Genomic DNA, 21,958 nt, shown 5'->3' with positions numbered 1-21,958 from the left:
GAAAATTTTAGTTAAAAACTGTCTGCCAAAATGAGCAGCTGATTATCTGACGCTCACTCTGAACAATGTTATCATTTCTCATGACAATAGTTTGGAATTCGCATTTTTACTGCTGTTCTACATAAATGGGACTGACAATTACATGTTAATTTTCCCTCTTTGGCGGCAATTTCTTTCGAAACTCACTTCCACTCGCCCCCCGCCGAACAAAAGACAACAAGAAAACAGCAGCTGCATGCTATTTCATAAGATTTATTTTCAGGAAAGGGAGTGTTGTATGATCTGGAAAAAAAACATTCACACACTATGTCCCTAGCAGCTGCAAAGTCAAAAAACAAAAGCAGTTATGCCCCACAGACACACTTAGACAAATGTCAAAAACAGCTGCTATGGTACACCAAAGAAATGCCTCCTCATTTGATACATGTGCAATTCATAAAGACACGCACTCATGCGCACATTCATTTCATCAAGCAACCTTTGTGCGTGTTTGAGAGATGAGCGTACAAGGTCAACAGACATCAAGAAGCACGTTTTGGAATTAATGATATAATTTAATGATATATGGTACAGAGGACACCTGGGTGTTCAAACAGCAGCTGCTTTCTTCTCTTTATAGGTGGCCATCATCTTCTTGATCTCCGCTATGGCTTTCCCGGGGTTTAGACCCTGTGAGGACAACACAGGAGGCAGTTAAGTGTCATGCTGTCTTTAGCCTGAAGGTTAGCCGTGTTACCTTGGGGCATGTCTTGGTGCAGTTCATAATGGTGTGGCAACGGTACAGAGAGAAGGGATCCTGGAGTTTGGAGAGACGCTCCTCCGTGAAGTCATCCCGCGAGTCGATCATCCAACGATATGCCTGGAGAACGACAGGTAACGGACACCACATTCACATGCATGAGGCGAAATGTTCTTCCGCGATAATCAAGCTGAGATTGACGGGACAGATTTTGGCGGCGGGACCATAGGACATACCTGCATGAGCACGGCAGGTCCAAGGTATTTGTCCCCGTTCCACCAGTAGCTGGGGCAGCTGGTGCTGCAGCAGGCGCAAAGGATGCACTCATACAGACCGTCCTGTGTGAGACAAAAAGGACGTGAGATCCAGCGTCATTGGACTTGTGCTATGTGAAAGCAAAAATGAGGAAGGACTTGCCAGTTTCTGTCTGTCCTCCACAGACTGCGTGTACTGCTGCTTCCCCTCCTGGGACTCATCCTTCTTCTTCAGGTAGGGCTCAATTGACTTGTATTGAGCGTAGAAATTGCTCATATCCTGTGGAACAAAACACGGTTACTTGAAATATTGCCTTCTATTTAATATTTGAAATCTATAGACCTAAATGTAGTTTTGATACCAATTGAATTGTTTGCCTTTTTCCTAACACATCAGGCTTTGGAGATGTGATCATTTTTACCATAATTCAGTGGACATTGCGTGACTGCTTCGAGCATGCACACCTTGGCCACTGGGGGCGGTATAACAGAGACAGAGATGTGTTTCACAACTGACTCCATTATTTTAAGAATATATACTTTTCAGTATTGCTATAGTTGTCGGCCTGCATGCGTCTCTCCACTAAATATTCATTGCTTGAAGGATTTTAACTTACAGGCACCAGGTCTTTGACCACATACATATGTGGAAGGGGGTAAATCTTGGTTGGTTTGCTGATGTTACTGTCAATCTTGTTGAGGCAGGCCAGCGTGTTTCCACCATTGATGTTCATTGCACACGAACCACAGATGCCTGCATTGCATTAACAAGGTTTTCTTTGTTGTTCTTCCCCCCCCAAAACAATGAGGAATAACAGAGACACAATGTTTATTGTGTGATGGCAAACTTAAATCTTCAAAAGACACACCTTCTCTGCAGGAACGACGGAACGTCAATGTGGGGTCCATTTCATTTTTGATCTTGATTAGCGCGTCAAGTACCATTGGGCCACATCTGCAGGAAGGATAAAGAAAGCTTTTTAATGTCAAAACGTCTTGCATGTTCGAAAACATTATGGCACAGAACTGTCAGTGAGTTGCCAAGTGGATTTAAAAAGCTGATGAAAAGGTCACAGTATTCAGAGCTAAATTCACATGAACACTTCTTCACCTTGACCGTTCATGCTTCAACTTCAAAATAACAACTCTGTGACAAATCAAATAATTGAACCTCTTAGGCCGATTACAACCTGTTCAGCGGGGTGATTTCTGGGTGAGACCAAATTTGGATGTTCCACTGTATGTAGGACAATACTTAATGCTCTGCAGCTGTCGCAGACTCGGATCTGGGTCACCTACGTACGTGTTTAAGTCGATGTCGAAGGTCTGCATGCGAGGTTTGTCTCCTGGAGTGTCTGGGTCCCATCTGTACACCTGGAACTTCTTAATCCGCGGCTGTGCTGCTGGAGCAGCGGCTGTCTGTGCGTAACGCACCGACTGCCGTGACATTAGGCAATAGTTAATACAAATAAACAACTATAAAATGTAAACGGTGGGATACACTAAAGACCAACTCGGAGTGAATCAAGACTAATACTTTACATTAAAACAATATCCCTCCACACGCCACTAAAAACCAAAAAGTTATCTGTTGAAACTTGGGTTTAGAACCCCCCCCCCACACACACACACACACACACACAAATGACAATGTGCTAATTTGGAGTCTAGACAGCACATAGGCTAAAAAGTACGACAGGCAAAGAAAACAGTAAATTATCTATTTAATATTGTCCAATTATTTGGAGATCAAAAAATTATTATGCATTTAAAATTCTGTGTTCCCCCTTACTTTTTCTTCTATAAATAAAGAGAATGATGTCAAGCTAAAAAGAAGTTTAGGGTAGTTAGCTAATAGCTAGTAGCAGGTAGCCTGCGTATTCAGTATTCCACGGTTGAAAGGAATTACACAAATTCAAGGCAATAGTCTCTAACTTGGAGGGATGGAAAATAAGACATTTGTTGACAATTATGAACATACCACTAAACCAGCTGAGGAGCGGAACGTCAGCACACCACAGCGGCTCAAGGACGTGAGACTACCTACAGACATTTTGGTGTTTCTATTTTGACCTTAACTTCCTCGATGTCCCAGATTGCACCGCGGCAATGTCACGAGGAAGATGGGAGCGCTTGCGTTGTATGACGGCATCGCCCAGATTGCACAAATAAACGGCTAATGCAATAAAATACATAGACTCAATATATTGCGGGGTAACAAGAGCAACGACGGGGTATTTGCACTTTCGGCAATCTGTTGCATTGAATAATAATGAATGTAATGAATTTACCATGCACAAAACTGATTTCCCAACCCAATCCGAATGTATTCATACAACTCATTTAAAAACCAGTTGGCGCCTGACGTGTTTTACGGGGTTTCATGGTATCAAATACAAGCGCACCTCGTCGTGCCATTTGCGTGCAGCTTGTCTCTGTAACACACAGTGTAGCGCGTGGATTTAGCGTAAGGTCATCTCAACACCGTGGCCTCGTTTTGTGTAAGACTTCTCTGACGATCCGATCCAAAAAATGGTATTCCTGTCATTGTCCAGATGGATTAGAAGCCGCGGACCCGACAGATATTGGAAAGTTCAAGAACTTCTCAAGCATGCACGGGTAAGACAGTAACGTGTTCGATTTACTGTTTCACGTTTGTTACACGTCCCTGTGATCGTCCTCTTGTTAGTTGTCCCCAGAAATGACGCGCCGAGACTCAAAGATGTCTCTAAAATGGGCGAAATCATCATATATTCTTGACGTTTTTTTTTCCTTAGCATTTCAGAGGAAGAAAGAACCGTTGTTACAGTCTGGCTGTACGAGCTGTCACGAGGGCGTTTGTTTACGCTACTAAAGGACGCAAGCTGAAAAAACGCAACATTAGAAAGGTGAGCTCTTCATATTTCGTTATTGAACTGAGCTTTGGGAACAGCCCACTGGAGTCTATGACAAGATTTCTATCAACAAATTATGCTTATCCATGCTTATAAATGAAGACTTTTTGGGATTCTGTATGTATCTCGTGAGTGAATGTGGTAATGTGTGCGAAAGTGCATATTGCAGGCAGCTAGATGACTTGATGTGGGTTTCTATCAAACAATCATCCCGCCTTTGTTTTTCCTACTTCAGCTTTGGATCACCCGCATTGCTGCAGCTTCCCGGGAGCACGGAATGAAGTATCCTGTGCTCATGAGCAATCTGACTAAGGTTTATCTTTTTGAATTTTTAAGTTTTTTTTCACTCCATGAAGTAGCACTCACAACTGTTTCATTTTTAATACAACATAAAACCATAAACATACAAAATTTATGACTTGTCAATGAAAACGTTTTTTAAAGTCATAATATAAAGTATGATACAGCTCTTTTATTGGATCTCATTAGATTGTGCAATACTAATGTTATGTCTGATCTTATATCTACAGAGCAGCATTCAACTCAACCGACGTGTTATCAGCGACCTGGCCATCACAGAACCTCGGTCGTTCCTGGCCTTAGCCAAGCTCGCCAGGGCCCGGCAGCAAGAAGGCTTCTTTGTAGCGCTGGGTGACGGCAAAGAACCTCCCGGTGTCTTCTCCCGTGTTGTTGTGCAACAGTAATGGCTGCACTACTGGCCCCAGTTCTGTGGAAATGTTAAGTGGATACATAATGTATTTAATTTAGTTTTTTTAAGTTGTCATTTGCAGCATAAGGGATTTAAAAAGTTTTGTTTTGTGAAACTATCAACAATACAAGTGTATTAGTGGTAAATGATGAGATGGTAAATTTTTACAACTCTTTAGAAGCCTTCACACTGCAATTGTGTTTAGGAACAATTTAATGTCATACCAAATCATGTGTTTACTTAAATTCAACAATTACTCTTGATGGTGCAAACCTGAAATGTCTCGTCATCATTTTTCTCCTTGTGTAAATATTTATTTCTCATGATTGTCCTTTGAATGTTCAGTTATTATTAAACATTTTGATATACATTAGAATTTTTGTGCATTTTTAATGGCAGTTTGTATTGGACAGCTTAACACTAGTATACTATTGTTGAATTGCTTCACACTCCGTGCCGAGACCAAAGTGACATATTAATTAATATGCAAACAAAGCTGCTACCGAGCACAGCAGAACCAAGGGCATCCACAAAGTCGAATGTTTGACTTTCAGTCAACCGGCCTGATGTGCAGTTATATACTAACGTACCGGTAGTATTAAGTTTGTCCCACTACGGCTGCCGTATCTTGTCTGGGTGGGGTCCACCGTATGACCGCCACACACACAACAACCACTGAACAGAAAGAATACTGAATCTGAGCCAATCCTTGTCGTTGTTCGTATATTACACCGGGCCAACTTTACTGCGCATGCGCAAAACTCCACCGTAGCATACGCGTGGAAGCACTGTGACAGATCTTTTCTAGCCTCCTCCCGTATCTCACCTCAGAACTGGCTGGTTTTTACCATATTCATCCCAGAAAATGTCGTGGCTGTTCGGCCTGAACAAGGGGCAACCGGAGCCTCCCTCCGGTCTGCCGGTTCAACCTCCACCGCCCCCGCCGCCTGCCGGTGGCTCCAGTGGCGGTGGAGATAAACCCAAGGACAAATGGAGTAACTTCGATCCCACCGGTCTGGAGCGTGCTGCACAGGCGGCCAAGGACCTCGACAAGTCCCGTAAGTCCTCAGAAAGGAGGGCCTTCCTTATACTTCTCATTAAACGCCATTATGATAACTTCCAGGTTTCCTTTTGGTTTAGTACTGTGGACTCTTTGATATCGAGGCCCAGCACTCCAGACGACAATTGCCATCTTGTGCAATGTGTGCCAATTCAATTCAATGCCTTTTCCACCTGTACTCTCCCACTGACATTCAAACTCACAGGCATGGGTTAAAGTTTCTCATTACACTCAAATCCAATCTGTATGCCTTCAAAAAAGGCAATATTTGCTTCTGGTTAAGCATTAATTTGTCTATTGGTTGTATGATGTTAAACACAAGAGTCTCGAAGGGGTTCACATGCTAGACTGAAGCCATCTAGGCAAGGAAAAATACAGAAGAAAAAGACTGGCATTCTGATGTCCTGTCTTATGCCTTCCCGTGTTGTCACATGTAGGACATGCCAAAGAAGCTCTGGAATTGGCTCGCATGCAGGAGCAGAGCACTCTAATGGAACACCAGAGCAAAATTAAGGTACAGCCAAAAAAAAAAAAAACGTAGCGATTATCACCTCACTCTCGGTCCACTTCCAATCACATTCATTTTATTCTCTATTCCACGGTGACAGGAGTATGAAGCGGCTGTGGAGCAACTAAAAGGCGACCAGATAAAAATCCAGGGTGAGGAGAGGAGGAAAACTCTAAATGAGGAGACCAAGCAGCATCAAGCGGTGAGATTTGTGCCACCTTCGTCCGCCATTTTCTCCCCCTCTATGAAAGTAATTCTTCCCGTCTTAATCAGAGGGCCCAGTACCAGGACAAGCTGGCCAGGCAGCGCTATGAGGACCAGCTAAGACAACAGGTGAGCTGTCCCCATTTACCTTAACATTCCTGTAACGTAAAGAGTTTGGCTATCAGTTTGTGTTTTTTTCCCCACTCAGCAAATGTTGAATGAGGACAACCTTCGCAAGCAGGAAGAGTCGGTTCAGAAACAGGAAGCCATGAGGAAAGGTGTGTGACTTTCTCCCCGGGATCCGGCAATCGGAGCTTGATGCATTTTGATTTTCTCCCACAATAGCGACCATTGAGCACGAGATGGAGCTGAGGCACAAGAATGAGATGCTGCGCATCGAGGCCGAGTCCAAAGCGCGCGGTCGTGTGGAGCGAGAGAACGCCGATATCATACGCGAGCAAATCCGCCTGAAGGCCGCCGAGCACCGACAGACTGTTCTCGAGTCCATTAAGTAAGATGTGCTAACTCGGGCTGCAACATACTGTTGCTGCACCTTCACAAAGGAGGAAAGTTGAATTTGAACCATTTAATAATTCTAATACGTTTTTAGGACAGCAGGCACAGTATTTGGAGAAGGATTCCGAGCCTTTGTGTCCGACTGGGACAAAGTCACGGCCACGGTGAGTCATCTACATCCAAGCCTCGAATGTTCAATGTTGGACCATTTGATCAAAATTGTTAGAAAGTATTCCAAACAGACTAACTGGCAGTCTAACATTTTTTCCGTGCGGCAACCAGGTGGCCGGACTCACCCTTTTAGCAGTGGGTGTGTATTCTGCCCGCAACGCCACCGGAGTGGCGGGTCGTTATATCGAAGCGAGACTGGGGAAGCCGTCTTTGGTGCGAGAGACATCACGCTTCACTGTGGGGGAGGCCATCAAGCATCCGGTTAAGGTAGGACCTATTTACTTCGCACCTAAATCCGGTCTGATTCATCTCAACATCGTTTTCATCTTTGTCAATCTTGCGCTGCTTCTTAGACGGTCAAAAGGCTGAAGAGCAAACCTCAGGATGCCTTGGAAGGAGTTGTGCTCAATGTAAGAATGCAAGCAGCCGCAACAAACGTGTGTCAAGCAAGTAGCTTTTGTCGTAACCCTTTGTTTGACCTTCAAGCCTACCCTGGAAGAGCGTGTCCGTGATATTGCCATAGCAACAAGAAACACAAGGCAGAACAACGGCCTCTATAGGAACATCCTCATGTACGGACCCCCGGGCACCGGCAAGACGCTCTTTGCTAAGGTACGTGCTGGATGATTCTAACTGGATGACATGAGAAGGAGCGTTGGCCGTAAAAAGCGTTTGCCTGTTTTGAGCAGAAGCTAGCTGTGCATTCTGGGATGGACTACGCAATCATGACCGGCGGGGATGTGGCACCGATGGGCCGCGATGGGGTGACCGCCATGCATAAAGTCTTTGACTGGGCCAATACAAGCAGACGAGGGTAAGATGGCTCACACACGGGAATAAAACGTACAAATGTGTTCATTTCATTTTATTCCGAGAAAGATTCTAATTTGGTTTGTTCTCTCACAGTCTGCTGTTGTTTGTTGATGAAGCTGACGCATTCCTTCGCAAGAGATCTACTGTGAGTTTGAGTTGTTCACAATCTAAGAGCTTTTTGTAACTTAATGTGTTTAAAACAGTAAAATCAGCAAACTTCTTCTTCCTGACGTTTGCAGGAGAAGATCAGTGAAGATCTGCGAGCCACTTTGAACGCGTTCTTGTATCGCACTGGAGAGCAGAGCAACAGGTTAAATCCATTCAGTATTTGAAAAGTATCACCCTTGTCACATTTTTAATTATGCTCTTTTGATGTTTTGTTTCCCCATCCAGATTCATGTTGGTGTTGGCCAGTAACCAACCTGAGCAGTTTGACTGGGCCATCAACGACCGGATAGACGAAATAGTCAATTTTGCTCTTCCAGGGCTTGAGGAGAGGGAGAGGCTGGTTCGCCTGTACTTTGACAGATATGTGCTGGAACCCGCCACCGGAGGGAGGCAGTGAGTACAAAATATTTTCTATGACAACAGATAGTGCCTGAGGAAATCATTCATGTGGACAGATCAGCACAAAACACTCCATTTTGATTTATATTGAACCACCCCCAAGAATCCGCAAACATCACATATCCAGGAAAGCCTTCATTTGCCGTCAAAACTCACCTGCTTATAAATTGTGTCTTCCTGCAGGAGGATGAAGCTGGCGCAGTTTGACTATGGTAAAAAATGCTCCGAGATAGCTAAGCGGGCAGAGGGCATGTCCGGTAGAGAGATTTCCAAGTTGGGAGTGGCCTGGCAGGTGTGTCCTCTAAAGTTCTAAAACGATCCCTTGATCGTCATTGTGTTTCCAGTTGTAACGCAAACAACTTGTCCTCACAGGCAGCGGCGTATTCCTCTGAGGACGGTGTACTGACAGAGGCCATGATCGACGCCCGTGTGGACGACGCTGTCAAGCAGCACCAGCAGAAGATGGACTGGCTGCGTGCGGAAAAAGAGGCTCAGACAAAGACCCTCACGCCTCCGCCAGCAGGGCGCGCCGCTAGTAGCTCCGTAGGTAAAATGGGCTTCAATCTGCCGCCTGGTGAGACACCTCGGGCTCAGGAGGTAATCGCCCCACTCCTTGTCCATGAGATGAAGCAACAAGAGGACAGTCTACCTCAAGAGAGGACAGCAGAGTCTCAAAGTTCTCCTTCAGCCAGTCCAGACTGTGAAGAAGCCAGCAAAGCAAGTTTCGAGCAGAATGCTGAAAACAAAGTGGACAAGGCTGACTCTCCTCCAAAAGATGGAACTCCAGTTTGAGTCAGATTATTTCCATGAATTAAAAAACTGCAGAATCATGTCCCGCAAATGCGTTTGTCTCTATGTCTACACACTTGTTGGACCTCACTGTCTAACCTATGTAGGAGTACTTGTCTGTAACAACATAATGGAGTCAAGTCTGATTAAACTATGTTTTTACAATCACTAACCAATCCATCTGCTTTGCGTGTACATTGTCATTGCTAGAATAATAAAGATACTTATTTGCCCTTCATGAATGTTGACATACGTGCTCATCAGTAATTCCAACAATGCTGTGACATCATGTACAGCAGTGGTCCCCAATCACTGGGCCGCGGACCGGTACCGGTCCGTGGGTCATTTGGTTTCAGGCCGCACAGAAAAAAATACATATATATTATCGACGCTCAATTAATTCAGGTCAAGACGCTCGTCTCGATCACATGACATGTTTCCCCAGTCGAGCCCGCAAAGTTAGCAAAAATGAGTAAGAATTTATTTTGAAAAATATAACAAATTTGGGGATTTTCTCCCAATTACATCTGTCGGTGCACCTGTGCCTCTTGACACAGGTGAATTCAGGTCAAGACGCTCGTCCCGGTCCCGTCCCGAAGCTAGCAAAAATGAGCAAGAAAAAGAGATGTTTGTGAAGAAAAGGTCCAATGTGGAGACAGAAGAAGAGGCTACAACTTCGAAAGAAAAAGAAAAGTGGATTAAAATCAAGGCAGAATACCCCGAGATCGCCACAAAAGCACTGAAAATCCTGCTTCCCTTTCCAACGGGATTTTCTGCGGTTACAGCGACCAAAACAAAGCTACGGAGCAGATACTCAATGGTGAGTTTTATTTTAATGCGCTTTGTATTTGTTTTTATACCAGTCGTAATATTTTATTTCATCGTATCTATATATTTATTATAAATTTATTATTTCTATAAAGGCTGGTCCGTGAAAATATTGTAACCGGTCTGTGGCGCAAAAATGGTTCGGGACCGCTGATGTACAGGACTTGATTCATGGTATAGCACATTTAAATTAAAAAACACAAATGCACCTCAACTCATGTTGATGAAATGAAACAAAGATATGTAAAAAAAATAAAACCCAAACCGACAATATGTGATTTTACCAGAAATAGGACAAGGACTGAATGTAGAAAATAAGTTAAATGTATAATACATTTAAAAATATATTTTATTAAAGAGGTTACATGATTATTAATGCTGACATTTTGGTTTCAATTAAAATATATTTTAAATTGCTATATAATATACAAAGATTTCTTGGCATAATAGTATTAAAGTTTCAGATGAGCACATTAACTGACCTCCATGTAAGGTAAAAGTGTTTGCAAGTCCTATAAGAAGAAAAAAAAGAGCCACAAATGGTTCTTAGATTCATTTAGTATATTTCTATGTACAAATCAGGCACTCTGAGCTGACAATGCATCATTTTTACACATACAAAGAAAAAAAAAATGCCCTGGAGGACATCCACATTTGAGTATCAAGTCAACAGCATACATCGTCTCAGAGAGGTCGAGCGTAACTTATTCAACGACCTCAACCTATAAACTTAACTCCCCTAAAACAACAAAACAAAAGCATTCTCTTCGGTTCATTCTTCCTCCTGGCTCAATAAAACACAGCTAGAGTTCCAGGTGTCAAATAATATTAAAATTGAACAAATTACTCAATAGATCACATGGAGGGGAAAAAAAGACAAATTATGTTTCTTTAACGGGAACTGAGTAAAACAGTGGGACGGGGGCGTCATGGCACTCCCTGAGGAGGCGTGGCTGACCTTGATCAGGAGGAATAAAAAGGCAAGAGGAGCAGCTCCTCATGGAGGCCGACGTGTTTGTGCAGATTTTTCGTTGGGGTTCTGCACGTGTGTGCGTTTCTACGAGCCTGTCATGTAACTGTCACGTTATTTGCTGTTGGTTTGCGGGGGTCCCGCGTGCGCTTATTGCGGCCGTCAGTAGAAGCACACGGTGTGAAGGAAAGCCCTGCTGCTCTTGTCCTCAAACTCTTGCAAGAGTTCGTCAATTTCATTCTCCATGTCGTCTGTGTGCTGGATCTGTGCAAGAGAAGAAAAACATGGCTTAATGGTGTGAAAAATATGGATTGAAATCAAGGAATGACCTATATTAAGTTTTGGTGCCGCGATTGTGGAAATCTTCTCGAAAGAGCTCCAAAATACGGAATGGAAACTGGAGGCGAGGTTAAAAACCAGCCAAATAGATGACTTGTTCCGATACCGGCTTCGGCCTTCCTGTGTGGAGCTTGCACGGGTTTCCTTCCACATTGCAAAAACATGTACTTGAGGTTCATTGAAAGCTTACATGCATCCTCACTAGGATAAGCGCTATAGAAATTGAATGCATGGTGTTGAAAAGGGAGGGAGGTTGGTTCTTCTATGGCAGAACCCTTTTTGCAAGAAATGAAAATCAGTCAACTAGGAGCCCGAGTGTGCCTTTTGGTAACACAAAACAGTCATGCAGCCCTGTGATTTTTTTTTTTTTTTTAAACCTCGCCATGCAAAATAGGTCTATTAGCCACCCATTGAGAATCATTGCACTCAGTTCCGAGACCCCCAAGTGGACATTTCACCCCCCATTCATCACCCCTGAGGAAATTACAAGATGCTTCAGCAACATCCTACAAGCTAGACATTGATTCTACCAAATCTAATCTAGCCACACTCGCTGGACTCTTCATTAGATACAATGAGACCCAATACAAGCTGTGTACTAAAAACTCTGCTCAGTTGTGCTTGAGATTGACAAAGGTTTATTACACAACCATAAGGTTATTCTCACTCACCTAAAACGGTGCATTTAGATTGTAATGCTCATTTTGTGTTCATGACAACGCCACAGGTAAACAATCTCAACATTAACATGAGTGACTCTTGTTCTGAACAAAAGTGAGCATTATGAGCTTTTTAAAAAAAGGAGGATTCCTATATTTGATAGGAATGGGCTTCAAGTGTAAAGAGTAACAAAGTGGTCCAGTGCTGAACTGGTCAGTGCAAGTCATTCCAAACCAAAGTGTTCTTCAGAGTGACGCCTCCGCCTAGCAGACACTCACACATTGACACAGCTCGCAGATGAGGAAGGCGCCCAGCGTGGCTTCCTCGTGGTTGTCCTGAATGTCCACATTGATGACGTGCACGGGCTGCATGGTCTCCTGCTCCCGTGAGTTCAGATCTGCCAAATGAACCACTAAATGTGAGTGGGGCACTTAAAAAAAAAAACATGCACACAAAAAAGCCTAGCTCACCCTCCAGCACTTGGTCGTAGACACGCTCCTCGCAGGTGATGACCAAGTCAAACTTCTCCTTGCAATTCTGGAAACGCTCCGGCTTGGCCTTGATTCGCTTGTTTCGGTCCAGCATGTGGAGGATTCCGTTCTGTGTGTATCTGAGCAGGGGGTTGGGTCAAGGAACATAGCAAGCCTGCAACGGACACCGCGTATAGCATTCGAAGTTTGACCTCAAGTCATATCAGTGAGTCATGTGTCGTCAGTCTGTTTGAAGTGAGCAACAGCACCCTCTAGTGGTAAACACGAGCAGATGCAGCCAGGGGAGGCGATTGCATAATCCTCATGAAAGGACAATGTGATGTCACTGTTTAAGACCAATCAATGACGTCAACTTTTACTGTAAGCTATTCTAAATATGAACTTTTACTACTGGGAGCATCAACACGCCATCTGCACCTAACAATGCAGTTGTAAACTGACCGTACATTAGTGACAAAATGTTAGGGATATTCAATTAGGTGAAATTTCAGGATGAACCTCAAAAATTTTGAACACATATGTAAAACTGTTACAACTTTGTGTTCTATAAAGAGCAGCTGAAGAGCAAAAACCACAACAGGTTTTTATTCCAGGAATGGTGCAATTATAATTGCAGTCCATTTCGTCGTGCTGCTCATATTTTGCCATCATGAGCCCAAGACGACAGCTAACAATGGTTGAACAGTACCTCGCCGCTGCGAGACTTCAAGCAGGAAGTGGCCACTGAGTTTAAAGTGTCCTCAGCAAGCTCCAACAGAAATACAGGGAGATTGGAAGAGCCACAGAAAGGCATAGTAGTAGACATCCTTCAGGGACAAAAAAAAGAAAGTGTGAATTTTGCCATTCAGCTCCTTCATCATAAAGTTAGAAACAGTTGTGAATTCTCAAGTGTAAAGTCCCCTGTAGAGGCGAATGTGCATCCTGAAATTTCACCAGTCCAATACTTGTGAGCAGTGAAAAATTTGGTGCAGTCTGCACAATAAGCAGACACTTCATTAGGTACGCAGTCTAATGACATCCAGTGACGAGCTGACTAGGCCCCTGAAACTCTGTGCAGCAGGAGTCCGCAAAGTTGTGTCCTGTAAGCATGTAATTAAGCACCAGATCATTAGATTTTTTATAAAGTGTGTGTGTGCACGGGGGCACCTTCCTATTATGTGGAATCAACTTTTAAAAGCCGGAATCTAGTGCCTGCATTCATTCATCTCCACCTTTTCTTTTTTTTCAACCAAGCTGCCATTTACTTCAACACAACAAGCAAAGTGCATTGTAACACATCTAAAAACAGTTTCCTGACATGCCATTTACCCATCGATTCAGTTGCGTCCACCTTCCTGATATCCGTCAAACGTAATGAGTCATATGAAATACTTAGCCCGTGATGTGTTTGATGGTGTGTGCATGTGTAAGACGGGGATACAGTTCCTTGTCCTTGCGGACCAAGTCGTTGTACATCTGTTCATATGTTGTTTTGAAGTCGTACACATTAGGCTTGTCTGGGGCAGGACCGGGCAGCTTCACGTGAGTACCAGTCCCAAATGAGCGCACTTCAAATCCACGTTTACTGCAGAGAACAGAGATAAGAGAGGGGAGGGGAACAAGTCAATCAAATGACAATGCAAATACTCACTGAAATTCAATAAGTAGACAAGCAACCACTGCCAGAGCCACACCCCCTTTTTCCAATTAATGCAATATCTCTTTCCAAACGCAATAATAAACGTTTAGTGAACCTGAATGGACCTTAAGCGGAATAATAAATGTTCAATCCGCTTGTCTAATCTATTTGAACATTTATTTTGCAGTGCACTAATAGGCTTGAGGTTGAATTAGGTATTCACGAGCTTACAAGTGCACTGATTTTTTTAATTAGAGAGGAAAAAGATCATAGATCCATGGACCTTAAAAATGAGCTATTGTAAAATGCACCAATGACGTCCCACAGGTCATCCACGTCAATGCAATAACGCTCGTGACCAAAAGGGGAGGCACTGAGCAGTTACGTCATCAAATACTGCGCAGTTGCAGTTTCTTTCTTCCGGAATTCTTCCACCTAGAGGGCGCTCTGTGAGTGAGCATGAACGGTTAAAAAAAAAGAAAAAAAATCCAACAACGCGTCCGGGTATTTAGAAATCCCGGACTCGGTTGGAATTAAAGACTGTGTTCAACTAACAAATAAGCCTGGAAACAAGGTTTAAAAGAAGAGCTCGACATCCGGCGTGACTCTGCATTCTCGAGTCCATTGTTGGGTCTGCAGAGGCCCGGCAAGTCGTGACAGCTGATAACCGCTTCACAAACACGACGCGATAAGGCACAATTCGTTCACGTCGTCGTCGCGTCGTTGTCGTCCTCCCCTGATGGCCAATGTTTACCTGAGGATATTGTGCGCTTCCATACTGCGGTTCTGGTTGCTCGAGCACACAACCGCTACTCTCAGCGGGTGGCTCGGCATCGCGACTCCCCGGCTGAAGCTAACCTACTAAAACGATCAGAAGCCAGTTAGTATCGTTTGTTTGCGCCCCTTTTAGAAAGAAAATCAAAACAACCCCCTTCAAATAACCTAAATCGTAAAGCGCTACGAATACTGTTCGAGGGACTGCTCCCCTTTGAAAGCAGGAAGTTAAAATGGCGGAAACTCTGCGCTCGGAAAATTATTTATCTCCGCTGCGTCGTCAGAGGGCGTGGCCTCGTTCAAACGTTATTTGTGACGTCAGTGTAAATCTTTGTCTGCTCTGATTTTTGACGTTTAAAAAATATGTATGCCCCGTGCATATTACAACATTTTTCTATCTTGCGTATAATTTTGTTTTAATAATCTTTTTTTTCTTTCCTTTGTATTTCTGTTTTTGTATTGATTATCAAATTGACTATTATTTTATTGCGTTTTTGTTGAGCACTACAAATGGTCCTTATATTTCTTAAGTCTGTTTGTTATGCTCCAACAAAGTTGAAAAAAGACGTTAAATAAATGTTCGTCAAACCTAATTCACGTTACCAAGAAAGAATATCAATTTGTTTTCTAAATGGCAATTTTTAAAATTTTTCATGATATGTCAAGTAAACACAAGATACGCAGAAATTAACCCAATCAGACCAATTTCATAATTATCAAACGTCATTAATGAGTTAATGAAGTCGACAACATGGCCACCTTCTCATGCAAAGTCAATAAAGAAAAGCTGTAAAATAATGTAAATAATCTCATGGTACTTTATTGACTGACAGCAGGACACAAACGTTTGTGGATAATGTTGTTTGGTATACTATTTAGTGATTGTATTGCCCTTTACCAAATGATATACAAATGTATGTATGCAGACCTACGTCACAAAACAAGTCTGATGGACGCATGTGATTCACACCAGTATTTTTTTGTTACAAACACACAAGGTAGCGGGACACTTGTGTGAGTGAGCATCAGCTAATGGGATACACTCAAAGCATTTCATTACTTACTCTATTTGTGTATATTGCAGCTAGTATACAAATTCACTATTCGTCACTGACAAACCAATGAAAGCAACACATCTTAGTGGATCACCGTCTACTCTGTGTAAAGTGTCGTTAAACCTCCAAAGTTGAATACCATTAGGTCGTACAATAAGGAATTCACCCTAAATTCTTAGGATGAAATGACTGTAAATTAATTCATAAGACTTCAAGATCAATTCCTCAAGTACATTTTGTGTTTTCTTTGGCTCTTTTTGTCACAACAAAGTGTATCAGTGATGGCAAATACATGAAATATGGTATATATGGGAATATGGTATCATTTCTTTGTTGAAGCTGCTCAGTACAAGAATAATAATAAAAGATGTGTATGGCATATGTATGTCAATGCCCAAATATCACCTAAAGCAGTATTTAATTTTTTTTATGACATTATTGTTTGGCAAAAGCCATCAAAATCCTTTCAGCACATAGAACTCAAGCAATGAGGACAAGCCTTTGGAGGTTTTTTTTCCCTAATACTATAAGACTACCCCAAAATTGATAAGAGTTGGAAAACGACACATAAGAACTCAACAGGAATGTATTTGACTCTGTGCAAGATTGGGAAAGTTGCTTTAGCTCTTGTTTGCAGAAGTTGAAAGTTTTATCTGTTTCAGAGACACTATTGTGCTTCACACACAAACACACTGGACAATGAAGTGAAGGTCATCAGGTGAGGTCATGTTGGACCTTAGTGTTCAGGTCGAACCTCAGTGACGTGAGTGAGTGCGGTAGGAGTATGTGTGCTGTGTTGCTGGGCTCATGATGTTTTCCGTGATGTACGCCACCAGCAAGCAGATGATGACTAACATCACGCAAATGGCCCCCCCGACTGTCGTCATGGCGATCACGATATCCTGCATCCCGGACGGCGGCAGTATAAATTCCACGCAGTCCTTGTGGTCCGATCTCAGGGTGGCGGAGCGCAGGCAGATGCGGTAAGGGATGTTCTCGTGCAGCTCGCTCAACAGGAAATCCCTGCACCCGGAGCCGAGATGGACCCCGGCACACTCAAACTGAGTGTAGCTGCCGTTCCACCAGCAGCTCAACTCGTAGCCTCCCCGTCTGTGGCGCCGGCCACTATAAACACTATTTGGTTGTTCGCTACTCGACGAGTTTGTCCGAGCAGGTGACCTCTGAACCCCCTTGACCTCCCCCCGTTGGCTCCACTGAAGTAGCACGCTGCCGTTGATGAGAATATTGGCAACCAGGCTCCCTGTAGACACTGCTGACCTGCAGTCTCCCTTTTGGCATTTGTAGCCCGCCAACATGTGTCGAAAACAGAGCGGCCCCCCGACGCCCCCCTCTAAGACTTGGTAGGCACATAGTGGTGATGACGCCCAGCTCAGCGGGCTCCACTTGACTGAGTCCACAGCGGAAGCATTGAGGCTTGAAGCTTTCTGCCACGGCCCGCTTTCCTGACTGCTGTTGCCATGGTTTTTGAGCCACCTGCGCTGCATCCCAGAATCCTCCCTGCCTGTCACCTCTGATGGGGATGCAGATGATGAAGCTGAATCGTTGCCGTGAGTCCTGTGGTGTGCTGTGCAGATCAGCAGTGCCGCTAAAGCGAGCACCGACGGCCGCTGTTGGCTGCTCATCTCCTCTGCTCACACTTGCTGCTGACGGCCATAAATCGGATCAGCTCTGCTTCAACATCCGCGTGGAGGAGGGATCAGCGTCCACGAGCGAGGACACTTTGGATGAAGCATCAGCGACAGAAATCACACAACCAGAGATAAAGGAGTGAAGAAAAAAAAAAAAGACATGTGCGTCACCGATCGACTCGCTATTTAAGATTGTCACTTACTTCCTGGGTTACGGCGCCAGTGGGTCTGCCGGACGTCTTCCCCTTTTCGCTCCCGCTGTTGGCGTGTGCACGCGAGGGGCGCGCGCTGCACAGTGCACGTGTGCAAAAAATAAATAAAAAATGTGGCCCATCAACACTTCTACGAGTGAGTCACAATCCCACGCAAAGACAAAAAATAAAAAGCAAACCAGTCGCCAGCACACATGGGCGTAGGAAAGGTGCGAAGCAGCCCGAATATTATTTCCGAGTCCAGATGCCCCTCGACTCACTCACACATACACAAGGAATTTATTTATTATAATCGGGAAAAAAAAAAGATTCGTGCACTAACAATGTGTATGTGTAATGAAAACCCGAAGCAGAAAATATTCAATTTGATCCTTGGAGAGATACAAGCAAGGAAATTAGCCGCAAGGGGATAGTGATGAACTGCTGACTGATAAAAAGGAAAATGCTGATCGGCGCCTCCTTACCCCGAGGGGTCATAAGTGAATTCAGTCTCAGGTAGACTGCACATGAAACTTTATAACATAACTAACGGAGATGATTAGAGGTCACAAAAAGATTGTGAAGGTCTCGTCAGTAAGTGACATTGCTGCATTTTATTTTGACTTGCTAATTTTTTTAATCTGAGAGGATCTTTAGGTGGCTGCTTGGTGATGTAGAAAAACGTGATGGAAAATGTCTGCACATCAAACTAAATGAACCTTGAGCATTGTCAGCGAGCGTGAAGTTTTGTGTGCGTATATAAAAGCTTAAGGGGAGCATCAGCTTCTTTCACAGATGACATGAAACCTCCACGTTCCACTCTGAGTGCGACAACAACGTGACAGTGCACGCCAGGCCATGTCGGCCGTGCTCACTGTAGAAGCTATTCTGTTTGGGATGCTCGTCTTTTGCGGCATCCTGGGGAACTTCTTGGTCATCTTTGTGGTGAGACAACGAACGCTTGACTTGTTCTGTGGTTTACGTTACTAACTAGCATTTTGTTAAGACGCATCTTTTTTCAATTGGACATTTTAGGTATTCAGCAAACATGCTAGCAGCGTTTGAGAGCGGATTTATTTATAAATGTTTTTTTAATCTCTACTATTTGAGCACAGAGTGTGAGCACTTTTGCAACCTCTGGTTAATCCTCCACTTGTTTTCCTTGCAGGTAGTCCAGGCCGCTACTGAGACTCCATCTCGGAGGCTTCCACCCTCAGACACAATACTGGTGCATCTGTCGCTGGCCAACCTCCTCACCTCACTTTTCCGCACCGTGCCCATTTTTGTCTCAGACTTGGGCCTGGATGTGAGTCTCTCTCCAGGTTGGTGTCGAGTCTTCATGCTGCTGTGGGTATGGTGGCGAGCAGTGGGCTGCTGGGTGACTTTGGCCCTCAGCATTTTCCACTGCGCCACCCTAAAGAGACAGCACGTGACCTTCGGACCTTTGGCCCTGCAGCGGGAGAGACGGCGCGTTTGGATAATCCTCGGAGTAGTTTGGGTAGCCAACCTGGCTTTTTCTACCCCTGCGCTGGTCTACAGCACTCACGTTCACAGCAATGCCACCGTGGAGCTGATGGTGATCAGCTGTACCACCAGGCCCCTGCTGGGCTGCATATGGGAGTTCCCTTCCAATCAGCAGGGGGCGGCATTTGCCTCTATTTCACTGGCTTTCAATGAAGTGTTGCCACTCGTGCTGATGGTGAGCACCAACTTGGCTACGCTTCACTGTCTGGCCAAGCACATCAGGGCCGTGACTGCGGGGGGAGAACACGGGGAGTTGGACAAACATGTGTCAGGCGAGCGCAAGGCGGCTCACGTCATCATGTTGATGGTGACGCTCTTCGTGGTGTGCTGGGTGCTGCAGGTTGCCGCGGTGACCTACTACAACCACAACAGAGGCCATCACGCTGAAGGCCTGCTGACTGTGGCTCATTTCTCTGCCTCGCTCTTTGTGGGCTTCTGTCCAATGGTGGTGGCCCTGGGGCACGGCAAGTTGAGGAGGAGAATTGTGGGCATGATACCGGGCTGCATGAAAGCTTTCAAACGGCACCGTGCACAAAACGAAGACAGGGCTAAAGGAACAAGGGAAAAACAAATCATCTTTGTTGTTCAAAAAGAAAAGAAAAACATTCATGGCAGAAAGTGTTAGAGGAAGAAAATTGAATGTTTAAAGTATTTTGCACACTTTGAAATATAAATGTCTGATAAGGTGAAATGTTCAGTGAACGGCAATGATGTTTTTGTGCTTGCCAGCAGCCTTTCAGTGGGAGACCAAAGATTTAATAAAAGAGCGAAGTCGGCGGTGGCCCACTGCCAGAACCATGGGGGACAAGGCGATGAAGATGATGTTGGCGAAACGAGCGATGACCAGCAAAAATTCTGCCGAGGAGCCCCGATTGTAATTGAAGTAGTTGACGGAGATTATGCTGGTGCCCCATGACACGATGAAAAGCATGATGAGGGCAAGAATCACCTAGAGAAGAAAAAGTAAGGATTTAGTCCAGTAGTTGTTCACCCAAAATGCTTAAGTTAAGTCACATTAAAACTCATTAAAAAAATATATATATATTAAAAGTATTTTTTAGCACCATCATACCCGTTTTGCAACAACTACTAACAAAAACACTTCCCACCTTGGCTGCTCGTCTCTCAGCTGGCACCCTTTTGGTGACAGGCACGCCTTTCAATGAAGCCTTGCCGTGTGTGTAGAGTGTGTGCAGCGAGCAAACGTTGGTAAAGACCATCAGGACGATAGGAATGGTCTCGTGGATCACCATGGAGGTGGTGGCGTAGGACAAGCCACTGAAGGAATAAGGGAAGTTCCACACGCAGCCCAGCAAGGGTCGTGTTGTGCTGCTCACCAGCATTAGCGTCTGGCCAAAAGGCAAACGACGGTGAGTATAAAAAGTCTGCACACCCCTGTTCAAATGAAAATCTCAACTTTTCTCAGAGGGTGAAATGTTGATTCTAACTCACATTAAAATATCAAAATATCACATTACAATATTTTCAATAAATACATTTGAAATGATTTTAATCTTTTAAAATTAAACAAACAGACGCTCACCTCTGTGGTGTTCACATTTCCATTAGTAGAGAAGATATATGCAGGAATGGAGTATAAAAAGTTGAGGAACCAGATGATAGCCAGATTGAAAAGGAGCATATTAGGAGCCCTCCGGGATGTACGAAGGGTTGCGATATTGGGAGACACCCGTCTTAAAGTCTGAAGGTGGAAGGCACTGAGGAAGAGCGTTGACCACACGTTGACCGAGCGCATCCACACCCACACACCCATGAGAAACTGACACCACTGCTTCGATGAATACAGCTGTGCCAAACGTGCACAATGAGGTTAGAAGATAAAATCCCGACCGTGGAAATCAATAAACATCCACCTACCTCCATTCCAATATCTGAGATGATCAGCAGTGTGTTCCTCAAGATTGACACCAACAAATTGGACAAGGCCATGTTGATGATGATGATGTCCGAGTTCTGTCCATGGCTGCGATCCACAAACACACTCCTACCGATCACCCCGATCACCACGGTGTTACCCAGGATGCCCAGCAGCACCAGTATAATATACATGGCAATCTGGATCGTGGACACCGAGACACGAAGTCCCATTCCCACCAGCTCCATGTCCTCGTCCATATGGGCGTCCATTGTAAGCTGCTTTCTCCTCATCTGTCAAAATCCTGCTAAAAAATAGTCTCTCGCACCAAAGGATGCTGCAGCTTCATTCCTGCTGATTATCATGAAAATGTGATTTCATCCAGTGTCTTTCTCGGTCAGGGTCAGAGGCTGTTTGAGTCATTCCTTGTTAGGCTGTCACAGGAAAAAGGATGTTGCCCTTCAGGGACCTCGAGGTACATGTTAATGAACCACAAGTGATTAATCAGCTCACCCTGAATGAAATGCTTCATTTGCACTGTATCGTCCTCAGGGAAGAGGAAGCCTGTTGATATTATGACCAAACTCAGAAAATCGGATTAACTGTCCAGCACATAATGTTCAAGATTCTCAGTTCTGATGTGACGGATTCAAATGTCTCAACCACTGTCGGCATGAGTGTAAAGAACCTTTCAGTGTGTGAGAGCGTTTCCGGCAATTATATTAGTCGTGAGTGAGAGCATTTCATTAATGTGGCATT

The 21,958-nt window shown here is 44.3% G+C and overlaps 7 protein-coding genes across 7 annotated transcripts; 3 read left to right on the top strand and 4 right to left on the bottom strand.

Moving 5' to 3' along the window:
- Nucleotides 1-232: 232 nt before the first annotated feature.
- Nucleotides 233-3,134, bottom strand: sdhb (succinate dehydrogenase complex, subunit B, iron sulfur (Ip)). The gene is made up of 8 exons (XM_088388497.1): nt 2,975-3,134; nt 2,297-2,430; nt 1,863-1,948; nt 1,611-1,747; nt 1,157-1,273; nt 976-1,077; nt 737-859; nt 233-669 (listed from the first exon to the last, which is right to left on the bottom strand). The coding sequence occupies exons 1-8, from the start codon at nt 3,044-3,046 to the stop codon at nt 589-591; spliced, it is 852 nt and encodes a 283-aa protein (XP_088244623.1). The 5' UTR covers nt 3,047-3,134; the 3' UTR covers nt 233-588.
- A 243-nt stretch (nt 3,135-3,377) lies between these two features.
- mrpl20 (mitochondrial ribosomal protein L20) lies at nt 3,378-4,972 on the top strand. Its single transcript, XM_088388502.1, has 4 exons — nt 3,378-3,612; nt 3,771-3,881; nt 4,123-4,200; nt 4,418-4,972. Exons 1-4 carry the CDS (start codon nt 3,526-3,528, stop codon nt 4,589-4,591), a joined length of 450 nt encoding a protein of 149 aa, XP_088244628.1. The 5' UTR covers nt 3,378-3,525; the 3' UTR covers nt 4,592-4,972.
- A 365-nt stretch (nt 4,973-5,337) lies between these two features.
- Nucleotides 5,338-9,462, top strand: atad3 (ATPase family AAA domain containing 3). Its single transcript, XM_088390789.1, has 16 exons — nt 5,338-5,654; nt 6,094-6,170; nt 6,265-6,366; nt 6,438-6,497; nt 6,577-6,646; nt 6,714-6,879; nt 6,979-7,048; nt 7,167-7,322; nt 7,409-7,465; nt 7,542-7,667; nt 7,745-7,869; nt 7,962-8,013; nt 8,108-8,178; nt 8,262-8,429; nt 8,619-8,727; nt 8,808-9,462. The coding sequence occupies exons 1-16, from the start codon at nt 5,462-5,464 to the stop codon at nt 9,225-9,227; spliced, it is 2,022 nt and encodes a 673-aa protein (XP_088246915.1). The 5' UTR covers nt 5,338-5,461; the 3' UTR covers nt 9,228-9,462.
- A 1,130-nt stretch (nt 9,463-10,592) lies between these two features.
- Nucleotides 10,593-15,155, bottom strand: ssu72 (SSU72 homolog, RNA polymerase II CTD phosphatase). The gene is made up of 5 exons (XM_088390469.1): nt 14,885-15,155; nt 13,933-14,076; nt 12,492-12,631; nt 12,300-12,418; nt 10,593-11,286 (listed from the first exon to the last, which is right to left on the bottom strand). The coding sequence occupies exons 1-5, from the start codon at nt 14,962-14,964 to the stop codon at nt 11,185-11,187; spliced, it is 585 nt and encodes a 194-aa protein (XP_088246595.1). The 5' UTR covers nt 14,965-15,155; the 3' UTR covers nt 10,593-11,184.
- Nucleotides 15,156-15,718: 563 nt separating this feature from the next.
- fndc10 (fibronectin type III domain containing 10) lies at nt 15,719-17,895 on the bottom strand. The gene is made up of 2 exons (XM_088389878.1): nt 17,812-17,895; nt 15,719-17,698 (listed from the first exon to the last, which is right to left on the bottom strand). The coding sequence occupies exon 2, from the start codon at nt 17,600-17,602 to the stop codon at nt 16,715-16,717; it is 888 nt and encodes a 295-aa protein (XP_088246004.1). The 5' UTR covers nt 17,603-17,698; nt 17,812-17,895; the 3' UTR covers nt 15,719-16,714.
- Nucleotides 17,896-18,227: 332 nt separating this feature from the next.
- On the top strand, nt 18,228-19,948 carry ora4 (olfactory receptor class A related 4). Its single transcript, XM_088389634.1, has 3 exons — nt 18,228-18,744; nt 18,968-19,850; nt 19,917-19,948. The coding sequence occupies exons 1-3, from the start codon at nt 18,658-18,660 to the stop codon at nt 19,946-19,948; spliced, it is 1,002 nt and encodes a 333-aa protein (XP_088245760.1). The 5' UTR covers nt 18,228-18,657.
- An 80-nt stretch (nt 19,949-20,028) lies between these two features.
- LOC148390765 (olfactory receptor class A-like protein 4) lies at nt 20,029-21,926 on the bottom strand. Its single transcript, XM_088388906.1, has 4 exons — nt 21,202-21,926; nt 20,867-21,130; nt 20,433-20,672; nt 20,029-20,272 (listed from the first exon to the last, which is right to left on the bottom strand). Exons 1-4 carry the CDS (start codon nt 21,490-21,492, stop codon nt 20,060-20,062), a joined length of 1,008 nt encoding a protein of 335 aa, XP_088245032.1. The 5' UTR covers nt 21,493-21,926; the 3' UTR covers nt 20,029-20,059.
- Between the last annotated feature and the right edge of the window lie 32 nt (nt 21,927-21,958).

This window comes from Syngnathus floridae, chromosome 11 (assembly GCF_059516105.1).
Source record: "Syngnathus floridae isolate MCC-2025c chromosome 11, RoL_Sflo_1.0, whole genome shotgun sequence".
Classification (NCBI taxonomy): Eukaryota; Metazoa; Chordata; class Actinopteri; order Syngnathiformes; family Syngnathidae; genus Syngnathus; species Syngnathus floridae.
The sequence above is the reverse complement of the archived record's forward strand: the minus strand, read 5'-3'. Positions and strand labels throughout refer to the sequence as shown.